General features: G+C 35.1%; 1 protein-coding gene across 4 annotated transcripts; it reads left to right on the top strand.

Annotated features, from left to right (window-relative positions):
- The first annotated feature begins 1,136 nt into the window (after positions 1-1,136).
- LOC140763772 (SNF1-related protein kinase regulatory subunit beta-3) lies at positions 1,137-12,612 on the top strand. Of its 4 annotated transcripts, XM_073102119.1 has the most exons (5): positions 1,137-1,319; positions 5,484-5,555; positions 8,215-8,281; positions 8,371-8,675; positions 12,127-12,612. In XM_073102119.1, the coding sequence occupies exons 3-5, from the start codon at positions 8,258-8,260 to the stop codon at positions 12,359-12,361; spliced, it is 564 nt and encodes a 187-aa protein (XP_072958220.1). In that variant the 5' UTR covers positions 1,137-1,319; positions 5,484-5,555; positions 8,215-8,257; the 3' UTR covers positions 12,362-12,612. The 4 variants fall into 4 exon arrangements, with proteins under 4 accessions (XP_072958220.1, XP_072958219.1, XP_072958221.1 ...); XM_073102118.1 differs by lacking the exon at positions 5,484-5,555 and having other exon boundaries at positions 1,139-1,319; positions 12,127-12,605; XM_073102120.1 differs by lacking the exons at positions 5,484-5,555; positions 12,127-12,612 and adding an exon at positions 9,552-9,573 and having other exon boundaries at positions 1,145-1,319.
- Positions 12,613-13,835: the final 1,223 nt, after the last annotated feature.

The raw sequence follows: 13,835 nt of genomic DNA, 5'->3' as shown, positions 1-13,835 counted from the left end.
GTTAGTGTGTGCTATAAAATATAATTTTGATAGATAATGTTTGTATTCTAGAATGATGTTGTATTTCAGAATAAGGAGTTGTATTTATGAATATGAAAAAAAAAATATTCATCAAGCCTCGTTAATTTTGAGTTCAAGGGATGTTCCTAAACTTGGTCGAGGACCCCTAACTTTGTTGAGTAACCAAACACCTTTTTAACTCTTTTTTTCCTAATCAAGTTCAATCCCCAATAAAAAAATAAGTAATAATACATAAATTTTAATTTTATCTTTGACATAACTTAAAACTATCAATTTAACATAACTTAAAACTATCAATTTAGATCTTGTCAATCTTCTCTCTCAATCCTCCCCTCTCTATCCTCTCCTTTCAAAAAAAAAAAAAAAAGATATTATTTTATTAGAAAAGAGTTTCTCTTTCACAAAAATTAATACATGAAAAAATAATACTAACACCCCAATTTGAAATCTTTTCTTTATCTATTTATAATTTCCCTGTAAAATAAATATATTTCTCTCCTAATTTTTTTAAATTTACTAAGTCCATTCTAAATTATAGAGTGGTTAAGTCTTATAAGCTTTTAAGCAAGCAATAACTCATTTATTTTAACTAAAAATTAGAATATGAACAACTTCTTTAAAAAAATATTAAAATATAATATTAAAAATTATTACAAAACTAATATATAGAGTAATATTTTATAGTATTTAAAATAAATATTAATATTATATTATTTAAAAATAAATAAATAATAATAATACGTAAACAAGGCTTACATATATTGTAAGCCCAAGCCTGTAAACAAGGCTTACATGCATTGTGAGCCCATTTTATGGGCTTATTTGCATAAGCCCGCAAACGAAGCGGACAAATTCATAAATTAATAATTTAAGATTTTATTATTGTTAGTAATAATATTTTTAAATTTATTAAAGTCAAAGGGCATATTTGTCCATTTATTTTATGTTATTTTTTTTATAAAACTAATATTATTTATATCATATAAAAATAATAATTATATTTTAGCATAGTTTAGAATTAAACACCGTATTACATTTTGAACTAGTTCTAAATATTTGAATTAAAAACCAAAAATTAAGGCTAGGTAATCTAGTTAGAGAAATAGCATCAAACCAAACAAGGTTCTCTATAGACTTTCGCACTTGCCCTTCTTTCTTTCTCTCCTTCACACTACCTTCTCTCACCATTCGAAGCCCTAAATCTAAACCCGGGAGCAATTTCCTTCGTCTCTGTGATGGCAGACGGCATTCGCGGCGACGAAGGGTGGTAACGGCGGCGGTTGGTGACGGTGGGAAAGGTAACTCTCCCTCTCCCTCTCTCTCTCTCTCTCTCTCTCTCTCTCTCTCTCTCTCTCTCTCTCCCTCTCCCTCTCCCTCTCCCTCTCCCTCTCTCTCTCTCTCTCTCTGTCTCTCTCTCTCTCTCTCTCTCTCTCTCTGGTATGCAGGGGCAGCACCACGCCGACATCCCTTCGCGATGGGTAGGTAGCCCCTTCTGTAAAGGCTGCAAACCTAGTGGAGGGAGGAAAGGGGAGTGGGTGGAGGGGGAGAGAAGGGGAATGGTACTGAGGGAGGGTGAGGTACTAATTACTAAGACCACTTATGAAATTGGTAGCACTAAGACCAATATATATAGGAAAGTCACGTTTGCTTCTAGTTCGATGTAATGATTTTCGAGCCAAAATTCTCTTTAGATCAAGTGGTATTTGGATTCAAGTACGCAAACGCTGTAGGTTCAGTCATGATAGCCAAGTTCTTCTCTGCATATCAAAATATGCCTTTTCTGATGTAGTTAGGGTTTAAGATAGGGTACGGTTAAGAATTCTACTGAAGTTTTCTGTGTTAAGATCAGTCATAATAGAAGTTTGCATATTTCATAGTAGTTAAGTATGTTCTTGGGGTAAGTTTACACATTTTAAGGGAGGAATGCGAAAATTGGAGCTGATGTTGACCGTTATCAAAGATGTAATTTCATAAATCAAGATATGCCATCTCTAATAAGTAGTCAAAAATGTTATGGACTTGATCTAATGTGCAATTGGTCGACCATCTGATGTTTAACAGTAATCTGCTAGAGGAGAAACAAGTGCAAATTCTAAAAGTTGTAACTATGTGGAAGAAATGTCCTGCAAAATTTTGGTTGCTAAGAGAAATATCCATGACTGCACTCTGACTTGTAATTTTTTTTTCTTTTCAATTGTATGTTGATCTGTTTGTTTGTATAAGTCTTGAGAATATGTAGATTTGCTTCTACTCTGTCTATTCTATCCTTTCTTGTCTTCTTGTTCCATTTCTTGTTTAAGTTACAAATCTCTCTATTCAATCTGTTATTAAAGTTATTATACTTTTTTCTTGGTCAAACTTTCTTCTTTGTTGCTATTTCTAGAGTCTGATTATGTGTAATAATAACTAAATATAAGAAAATTCTATCTGAGAAAATATTACCTGGCTTAATGATAGGTTTAAATAATTGTTGGGAGGAGGTGGGCCAGTTAGGGAGTCATGCAGTGTCTAGGGATTAGACGGGCACCTAGATTTATGGTCATATAATGCAAATCCTCTTATTTCATATGTACCTCCAATTTATACATAGTAACTATGTGACATCCATAACTAAAAATTTCAGTGATTCTTCTAGAATGGTGGTGACTTTTGCTATTGGCACAACAAGAGCAGCAGAGATAGTGAACAATTCAAAGTGTCTTTCCCATTTACTAGCTGAAATTTTGTCTCTGTCATATTGTTGGGAATAACAGGTTAGGTAAAAATACTCACTTGATAAGAATTAGAAGCTCTCTATAAATTATAATTTAGAAGGCTGTTGGAAGCAAATATCCAAGTAGGGACTGTATACTAATGCTCTATAATTTACTATTAGTAACTTCAAATCCCGCATAATCACCTGACTTCTAGCAGTTGAGTGATTGCCTAGATGGCTACACCAGTTTAATTTGCCTAACATGTGTACCTAACATTTGGACATGGCACATCAGTGGTCCTTTTGCCTAAGGTGGCTGGCTACCTTTATATTTTTTAATATATTGGCCCGAGGGATCTTACGGTTTCTAGAAAGCCCTTATTGTCCCCACTTTTTGTAGACCTCACCTTTGGACTTGATACACTTTGGGTCTCCCTAATGGGAGTCAAGTCCGTTAGACCCACCAATTGAAGATTATGAATATACAGCTGAAACCTATAATATATTTCGCTGAGGAAATTCTAACCACCAGAATCATAAATATTAAATAGTGGGAGTTGGGTGATCAAGATTTTAGAAAGACCTGCTTGAGGCAAGAGAAAATAATCTTCTCATTTTTATTGTCCCGCTTTTCTTCTTCTAAATGCCCATAAAGATCACCAGTCTTGAGTTTCTTTCCTTTGTTAAATGAGTACAAGAGTCTCATTTTCATTTGCTCGCTTTTCTTCTTCTAAGTGCCCATAAAGATCACCAGTCTTGAGTTTCTTTCCTCACTTTGTTAAATGAGTACAAGAGGCGAGGGTAACCGGGATAATTGGAAGGTTGAATTTTATGAACCTTTTGCTCTTGTCTTTGTTTATGAAAATCAGATATCAATTTTGAATGAAAGAGTGGCATCAGTCTTGAGAAAAATAGATGTAAGAACAAGTCCACTTTTTGGATAGAGAAGTTGAGAACCTAGTAACTGGCCTCCTTGATCTACATACAATAGGAAGAAAAGGCTGCTCTCATCTGCTACTGAAAAGAAAGAGTGGGGACAAGCTCTCTTGGGGATTTAATGCTTCTTGTTTGGTGTCAGTTGATTGGATATTTCTGTTCAGCTATTTCAGAGATTTGCATGTTCTCTTATCATAGCTTAGTGTTTCTAGTTTGGAATTTGAAGGTCAAAAGTTAGTCTTATGAGTCCATATTGCAAAGTTAAGATTGTCTCAATATTTTTATTACTCGGCAGCACCAGACCCACACTGAGTTCTTGTAGGGAGGGGTGGTTGGAGGGAGAGAATGAAAAAGATCATCAATTCTGGACTGTGATCAGGTCTGAACCAAGCCCCACCTGGACCACAATCCCATTTAGCATAAGTTAAATGGGTTTAGTCCTGATCATATTTGGTTACCCTTAAACCTAACCGATCAAAACCTAATTCATTCTAAATGTGCACAGCCAATCCTGTTTTGGGACTGACCATAATCCATAGCTATAACTGAACCAAAATTTATTTGAATTATGCTAAATGGGTTTTTGTCTCAGTCAATTTGGGACCTTTGGGTTACTCATGAACACATTTGGGAATCAATCATCTTCTTCCTCATTGCCTCATTGATGTCGTAGTCTCCTTATCCTTTCCCTTTTGTCCTTCCCTACTCTTTCCTCTCTCATTCCTTCTTCCTTTGTCTCCACTAAGGCACTAACTTCACTAGACCTCCCCACCCCTCCCTCTTCTTGTTCTCTCTATTTCAATCTTATATCTCTCAAGGTGGAGCCGTGGTATGAGTTGAATTCTCATATAGACAGGTTGCCAGCATGAGATGTGCCACCCAACATGCACTATGTCAGGTTGGCATTAAATTCCCTGCTAAATGTTAGTCTAACATTTGAAAGGTATGCAAGAACATCTAACTTAGAATCCTAATTTGTATAGCTCTACTATATGGATAAAAGTAAGAGGCGATGGGAGGCTTGGCGATTGCTAGTGCATGTTTCAAATATTTTAGAGAGCAAATATTGTACAGTTGAACCACTTAATTTTCTGTTTTATCTTTTATCTAAATAGCATCACTTGATTTGTAGCAATTTAACTAGTCAACCATAGTTCCCAGTTTTGTCTGATCCCAATTCTAGCCGAATCGACTGAAACACCAGCCTCTCTTTCTCTTCTCTCTCTTTTCTTTATTTCTTTCTCTCATTTTCTCTTCTTTCTCAATTTTTTCGGTGATCAAATAGATCTTCAATGACCTTGACCTCCGGCAACATTCACCGACGAAGATCCGACGATCTTGGATGAGTTTTTTTATTATTTTTTTAACTTTTAATTCATCTCATTCCCTCTCTCTTTTTCTTTTTGCACAGAGTAGATTCGATGATCTCTACTGTTGCTGAGAGTTTGAGAGAGTGGAGGGGAGGGAGGGGGGAGGGGAGGAAGTAGAGAAAAAATGAGAACCTTGTCTATGAGTAATTTTTGAATAAATTTTAAATTTTGAGATGGGAGAGGGGAGAGAGAGAGCTTGATATTTATCAAAATTTTAAATTTTAAGTAAGTTAATATATTTTTTAAGTTTTTAGGCTTCATATATGAGTACTTTTTATTTTCTTATTTTCCTCTTATTTTTTCTAAATTTTTAAAAAAAATTCTGCATTTTTAAATAATATTTAGAATTTTACATAATTAAAAAATAGTTTAATCTGATACTAGCAGCCGATACATGTCATTTTTTCATACAGATGATATCTATCTAATCCTGATACTAGAATCCTTGGTCAAAATTGCAGGAAATTCCTGTAGCTGTGGTTGTAAAATCCATCTCTTATATCTTTTAAAACCACAAATGTGCATCACATCAAGTAAGTATATAGGCATTTAAAGTGCAACCAGAGTAGTATACCCAAATCCCATTAATCAGAAAAACCTCAACATGGTAGTAGTTATAACTACATTTTGTTACTCCTAATATTTTGAGCGTCTTTTTCTCCTTATTTTTGTGCTATTTCTATAACTTATGCTTTACTATTTCTAAGTTTTATATGTCAAGAATAGAGTCTGAAACTGAGACTTCTAAAACTAGACCGAAACAGCTTGAACCAGTTGAGAATTCAAAATTTTATCTTCATCCAAGAACCAAGAGAACTTGAGTTTCAATCATGGTAACAGTACAGAGGTCCATATTATTCTTCAATGCTAAATTTACTGTTTGAATGTTTCACTTAAGTTTTATATGTAGAACTAGCTACAAAGTGCATGTAGATTTTCTTTTACTTATATGTGTTCATAATAGTAATATGTCACAGCCTCCTTTTAGTTCTTGAAAAATGCAGAGCATTCCCTTATAATTAATATAAGGCTTCATATGCTGATTAAAAGAATTATTTTGCATACAGGTTAGGACATCAAATTCTGTTTGGCTGAAAATCTTGAAATACTAGTGGACATTGTAACTCTCTTTGACCAAAAATTTTGAGATGTTAGTTTGCCTACATATATAAGGGCTTCTACTGGTTTTTCTAAGACCCAAACCAAACCCAACCTTGTTCTTTCTTCCCCCTCTTTTGTGATAGCTAATCCTAGCTGCCACACGTCACACTGTCTGCTCTTTCTGCCTCATCTTCTCCACTGCCTTCCCTCCCATCTCGTTTTTATATGGTTTCATTTTACCATGATATAACACCTTTTTATTTACAACAGTATGCTATTATTATTACGCTCCAGTCTTAACACTCAATTTAGAAGGAAAAGAAAACCAAATATCATCCAATTGAAACTAGCAAACATGATTAAATTAAAGGAAGCAGCAGGTTGAATCAGGATGGTAACTGCTGCAAGTAGAATAAGAAGCATGTCAAAAATTACAATTGGCCTTACACCTTGGATCATCTACATAGCTGAAGACCTATGTGGCAAATACCCAAGCCTTGAAGGTTTGACCAATTGTCAAAAAATATTACCGACTTTAATTTCTACTTCTGCTTTTTCTTAATTCAGTCAATTTAAATCATGCAAATGGTTGATTGGCATGGGAACCTAATGTGGACAAAGATAAACGGCCATATGAATACCCGAGTTAGCTAACTTGCTACTGCTTTGCCTCCTATTGCCAAGTCACCTACTAATTTTATTTGCAACAGTTGCAATGTAGCACGTCCATAAACTAGATTTCTTGATCACCAAAAAGGATCCAAATCTACATCAGTAGCTCTGTAGAATAAATCCATCTAGGATGTTGTCCTAGCCTTCCACACCAGTTGCACTACTACAAGCTAGTCTACTTAATAAAACAGGCTTTGTCCAATTAAATTTGGGAAATAGAGTAGGCATGTTTCATGTGAATGGAACACTAGTACTTGAAAGAACAATAGTGAAAGAAAATGTAGACCATTACACTATGGGTTTTGGCATGAGAAGTCCTGTTAGGAACTCACAGCGTAGGGAGGCATATAAGACCTTGCTCTCATATTCAGTCCTTTTAAGGATTGAGAACCTAGGAAACTAGCTGACTGCCATCATTTTGGAGTTTTACATTAGTTCCTCTATACTATGATAGCCAATTCATGTTGTAGAACATCTCAAATGGCTTTCTAAAAGCGTTATGTTTTTTTATAAAGGAGGGAGATCTGGAAAGAGGTATGAAATGTAGATCCATAAAGCAAAAATTACTGCAAAACTAGGATTATGTTTTACTTGTATTATTCTTTTTGCTATTAGCTAATGTATTTGGGTGCAATGAGTTGCCAGATGAAAGTTCTAGAGTGCACTAGCTTAACTCTAAATTCTTACAGAGAACTTATGCTAGCATGTGGTCAATTGTAGCTTGTAAAATGTGAATCATTCTCTTTTATTTTGAATGTCGCAAGTATTAACTATTGATCAAGGTTTGAAAATATCGGATTGGAATCGAGATCAGTCTTTCGAAAAAACGATACATATCGACTAATTCAGCCGTGTCAACCGTATCAATCACTTGGATCGGATCGAATTTTTTTTAACTACGTAAATTTTAAATTTATTTAAAAAATTCAGAAAATTTTCTAAATGTTAAGAAAAAATGATAAAAATTAAAAAAAAAAAAAAGAAAGAAAAACTATGGTGCAGTGAAAACTAAAAAGAATAAAAAATTAGATAGAGCGAGTAGAAGAAAACTAAACAAAAGAAAAATAACTATGGTATAGTGAAAAGAGAAAAAAATGAGATAGAGAGTAGAAGAAATGAAAAACTGAGAGATAAATAAAGAAAGAAAATTAAAAAATTACATATTGGTGTTTGCCGAAATTAGATCTACGTCACCGGAGTTTGTTCGAGCTAGATCTCTCCCTAAGAAAAACAATGACTTTATGGTAAGGAGAAAAAAGAAAGAGTGAGTGCGCGCGCGAGAGAGAGAGAGTTTGGATCGTGATTGGCCGATTCGGCGAACTATGGTATTAATTCCTTTCTGCCATTTACAATCTAAAGTTTCTAGTGCACAGAATGGTTCTAAATTTTCAATTTGGAATAATATTTTGTCCTCTGCAGGATTATTTGCTGTCTTAAGTGGAATTCTGCTGAGCTCAAAATCATGGATCCTAGTGGAGATGATCATGTAATAGATTAGTGATAAAACTGCTGATTCCATTTTTGTTCTTTATGCATCTCAAATTATCATGTTTACTGAAATTTATAATGGTGCAGGAAGGAGTCAGTGTTGTAGGATTTGAAGTACCAAGATCACCTGATTTAAGTTATAATAACCCAATCCCAGGGAATGAAGATGAAGCACGGGAACCACCACTAGTCCCCCCTCATTTGCAGCATACTCTTCTGAGCTTCCCACCGAGCCAAGATGATTCAAGCAGTCTCCCGCTGCCTCAGAACGTGATTCTGAACCACCTCTACATAGAGAAAGAGAGCTCCAGATCTGTGGTAGCTCTTGGAATCACCCATCGTTTCCGATCAAAATATGTGACTGTTGTGCTATATAAGCCGGTCCAAAGAAGGTAAACATGTTGATTGATCAGTTACCTTTCTTATTACGGCTTCAGTTCCATTTTTCACCAACTGCTCACATTGGGCTGTGCTCAACCAACAGATGGAAACCTGTTGGAATTGTGCATCCTTTTAAATGTACCATTTGTCTTTTATTTTACCTTTCTGGGTTTCACATGATGATGCAGATCAATTTTTGGGGGCTTCAGAGTAAGCATGACTGTTTACTCAGTTGAGCCTTTATATTCATGGCAGTAGATTGCAACTAATTATGACTCTACTATTTATGCTATGTAGTTCTTTTACATTTTGAGTACGTAACTTGAGAGCCAACTAACCAGAGAACCTATGTAGTAGTGCTTGAAGCTTTCGGTGAATGCGAGCTTTTTTTCTCAAGTGTAACCATTCCATCATTGTGGTGAAGTAGTGATTTGATAGGGCTTGCAAGTTCACTTGAGAGGATTTGTCTATTGCAAGGTTTCTTTTCTCAGTAATATGAGATGGTATGGAAAGGTGTCAAGGGTTTGCAGATCCCATTTTCCCTTTGTTTGGCTCTTGATTGATAGGTATTTTGAGTCAGTCTCAAAGGAAGGCCACAAAGCCAGTGTGCCTTTTCTAGTAAAAAAAGGTGGGCTACTTTTAGGGGGTTTCAGAAAGATTGGTCATTTGGTTGATGTATCCAAAACTGCATTGGTCAGATTTTCTCATCCGACTCTTGCAGTTGTTGCGATCATTTAACTGGAAAGTGATTCTAAAAATCTCTCTGCGAGAAGTAGAGAGAGAAATTTAAGGCCTGAGATGCTGCCATACCATCCTTTTTGTAGAAGTGTGTACTCTGTAGATAGCATTGCTCATAGGAGGTTCTATTGGCTGGTGCAAAATGTCAGGTTTTGAGGAAATCTTCACAAAACTTCTATCAATTGATCACGACTGTTAAGCACTTGATGTGAGCAATCCAGAAGTTTTACTGGCCTTGAGAAAGACTGAGGGAAATTGCTGGAGCTAGCTGCTAGGAAAGATGAAAAGAGGGGTGTACAGTAGAATCATTTTGCCAGTGTTGCAAGTAGTATTTTTTGTTTTTCTTTGGTCAACTGCGAACTGTAAAATGCATTCATAAGTATATATGCCAATGGAAGGATTGAGATGCAAGAAGTTCTCTAATGGCATGGAAATTAACGGTTATGAATTCTAGGAGAATAAGCAGTGGCAGTTTATGGGTTTCTTTGCAAACACATTTGTTTTCAAATGTTTATTATTGACCTGTGAAGAGAATATAAAGTTCATTGGTATTCAACCTTTTGAACCTGACTAGACTTAGCTGGACCAGTGTGCTTATTTAATAAGATTTCAGTCTATATGGATTGACATCGACCCATGTATATTGATTTTGGATGGGGTTGGGCTTACTACATGATTTGCAGACTTGTAGAAGTAGAAAGACTCTTTTTGACATGAGAAATTTTAAGTGGTCGGCATTTTTCTTTTGGAGCATGTATTGATGACACATCTTTGGAGTTCCATGATATTGAAGCTCAGTATCATTTGGATTAGGGGAAATTATATTTCTCTCTATGGTTATGTCTAAACTCTATTCCATTAAGCCTTGTTTGCTTTGAGTGTAGGGACCCAGGGATCCCTTAAACTGGTTTAGTAATCAAATATTTTTTTTATCATTTGATTAGATTTTATATCTAATTTAGTTAAAAAAAATTAAGACTAAAAAATGAGACTAACTAATCGAGTTCAAAATTTAACTTCAAACCAAACCAGGCTTTATAGTTTTATTTGTGTCATTTTACTCTTATAGTTATATTTAAACTGACATAGTTTTTTTTTTCATCGTATTGGACTAATATATAGGGCAAATTTAAAGATACTCATTAAAGATAAAGTTGTAGATACTTGAATAAGTTTTTTAATGTATCTAGAATAGTGTAGGTTGAATTTAAGATGATAAAGATAATAATAATATATATATGTTTAATATATTTGTTGTATTTTTGTTATTTGAAATTCGATAAGTATTATTTTTTATGTGTTATCTGATTTAAGATGACTATCTTCAAATTCAATTCGGAGATTTGTTAAATGTTATAAAAAAAATAACAGTTTTAGTTTGAATATAATCAGAACGGCAATGTAATTGCCCCATTGGATTATATGCTTTTCTACTGTTCTCCTAGGCTATGTATATGAACGCATGAATTTGGTCTGCAATTGTTGGATATTTGGCTAAGAGTTCTTAGAGTTCTCATGCACACTTGGTAACAGGTGCTTCTCTAGCAATCTTGAGTAATGCTATGTATACTGACTGTATTGGCCAGAGATTTCTGCACTAGGATGCCATTCTATCTAATATGACTCCTTTTCTTTGAGAGTTAGATAAGAATAATCCATCAGGCAATAGTTGGTATTAGAGCCAACAAGTTAGTAAACATGTACTGCAATTTTAATCAGTAGTTTTTGGAACATGTGGGCAAAAAATTCCTAGACCTAATGCATGAATACTTAGTTTGAGACAGGCTTGTACAAGTAAACTTGTGGTAGCTTATAAAGAGACTACAGTTGTGGTTCTTAAAGAGCTTTAATGCATAAGATTTCATATTGGTTATGCTTGGAGTTAACCCTAGATTATGTCCTTGGGAAAGTAGTTTGTGACAATGGCTTGTGCAAAGTTTGAGTCAGAAGGGGAAATTAGTGGTGAGGGTCATTTTTCTCTTCTTTTCTTTTGACGTCCCTCTAACGTTGACATCATTAAATACTACCTTCTCAACAAAAAGTAAACAAAGAAAAAAAACTAATAGCTCAAATTCTCCTGCACACCCTCCCTCCATTCTAAGTGAGATGAATATCTAAAGCCAACTTGCTCGGTGTCGGTCAACTGTCCAAGAAAAGCATCTGTGCACAGACTTAAACCATTGGAAGAAACAAAAAAGAATTAAGATTTGCTAGTTTAATTGAGGGCATACAAAAACAGAGCAGATTGTGTTGTGTTTCGTGAATATGGTAGCCGAGACCAAGAGAAATTATTAGATTATTGTAATAAGGTTATATAAATCATTATAAAATAGTTGGGCAGTTGTGTTTGACCTCAAAAGAAATTGGTAGTAAATGAAGAGCACGAGCATCCTCACCTGCCTGGGCTGGAGACAAGACACAAAGGCCCAAAAAGCAAACGAAATCTCATCCACAACAAACGATGAGCTGTACAATGTACTGCTGATCTGTCCTCACGAGTCTAAATTTTAAGACACTTTAACCCTCCCCCTCTTACAACGTTCATGACTCTTATTATATAACAACCCTATTTCTCAAACTAGCCACTGCAAGCCGCTTCTTCTTCTTCTTCTTCTTCTTCTTCTTCTTCTTCTTCTTCCTTTAAATAAATAAAATGTCTACTCTTGTTATAACTCTCATGTTCTTAGTCATAATACTAATGCCGATGGATCTCGTCGCCATCAGGAGCTCCACAAAATCTGTGGTAATAGCCGCGAGGCTGAGACCGAGGCCGCCACCGCATTATGTAGCTCTAAGATCACAATCGCATCACAACTATCGATACTTTCGCGATAGGGAGATTAAAGGGTGCATGCCGAGAGGTTTTCGAGCTCCGCCGTCGGCCCCGAGTCGGTATGTCAACTACCATACGCTCGGTTCAATCAAGTGTTCTCTCAAGAGGCATCACCGTAAGCCATGAAATATCTCAAGATGTTGTTGAAAGGTCTCTTCTTATATTGTAAATGCATTTTGGTTTTCTTGCTCTATATATATATTGTTCGTCTAAGTCTTTTAAGAGGTGGCTGATGCAAGTCATCCATCGCTGCTGCAAGAGTGTATACTTCATAACATATATTGATGTTCAATAAAAAGAACAGCATATACTATCTGTGTGCGTGCCTGCTTCTTTCTAGAGAGCTAGAGAGAGAGAGAGAGAGTAAATCTACTAAATATTAAAGATGTATGTCACGTATGTATACTGGGGACTAATACAAACATGTTTCCATTTTAAGAGTTAATTGTCATTCTTTTCGTTTCCTTAATTTTGAGAGTTGGTATTACGAATGCATGGGAATGACTATCCAAAGAACAAGTGCCACGTACGAACATGTCTTATTTTTCTAGATCAAGTCTAGGCCCAGCAGGACTCGAGCCAGGTTTGATTTGGGCTCGGGATGGACCCAATCCTAAATCTGCGTTAAACTTCTTGATTCAATCGAATGCTATAAATAACATCCGTCGTCAAATCAAATCTATTAGGGTTAATTATAACCTAGACAGTTAGACTCTCTGAACTATTCGCCATTTTCACACCGACCCTCTTATTTATTTTTTGCAACACTTTTGATTATTTAACTATCTAATTATCTCTCGCTTTTTCGATGGGTTAATAAAAAAATATCAAATTACTATTTCTACTCTTAATTTCTTTTTAATAAAAGTAAAACAATCCCTATAAAGCAGAAAATTGATCATGATATTCTTATAAATTTAAAAATTAATAGACAACTAATGGAACGAGCATTTCAGAGGTTTTATAACGTGAAAATGGGATAATTTAGAGGTTGATAGGTGTAGTTATTCCAACCTACTATCCACATTATATTAAGATTAAAGCTTTCCTTCTGCATGTGGTGCAAATATTCTTTCTAATTCCCTTCTCGTATATATAATCTACTTCAGTAACAGAAGCTTCCATGCAGGCCCAAAGGAACTTGATGGGCTAATTGAACATCCCAAAAGCTAGCCTTTTAGCACTAACACTCAACCTTGTTGATGTTTTCCTACAAAAAGGGAAGGAAAAATTTATTAGTTTCCATCTTTAATATGACAAAAGTCCTTCATTTTATAATCCAAACATTATCTCAAACCCAATTTCATATATCTTTTCTCTATAAATTGTCATGAATTCAATCCATTATGCTGAAAGAAAGGGAGAAACATTTAGTTGGATTAATCACTGTGCTGCTGGTAGAAGTAAATTTAGTTCCTAGAAAATTAAGAAAACTGAATACGAACTACAAGCGTGTGTTTTGGGCTCTCTTCTTCTTCTTCTTCCCCCATGAACAAAGTCTTCCTCTCAAAGCTCTATTACTTACAGTAGCCTGCTGCTTATTAATGACTTCCTTGCTATATGCATATGTTTCTAATAGCAGTTTGCACTAACTGAGGGC

Source organism: Typha angustifolia, chromosome 7 (assembly GCF_048772165.1).
Source record: "Typha angustifolia cultivar Huaian chromosome 7, ASM4877216v1, whole genome shotgun sequence".
In the NCBI taxonomy this organism is placed as follows: Eukaryota; Viridiplantae; Streptophyta; class Magnoliopsida; order Poales; family Typhaceae; genus Typha; species Typha angustifolia.
The sequence above is the reverse complement of the archived record's forward strand: the minus strand, read 5'-3'. Positions and strand labels throughout refer to the sequence as shown.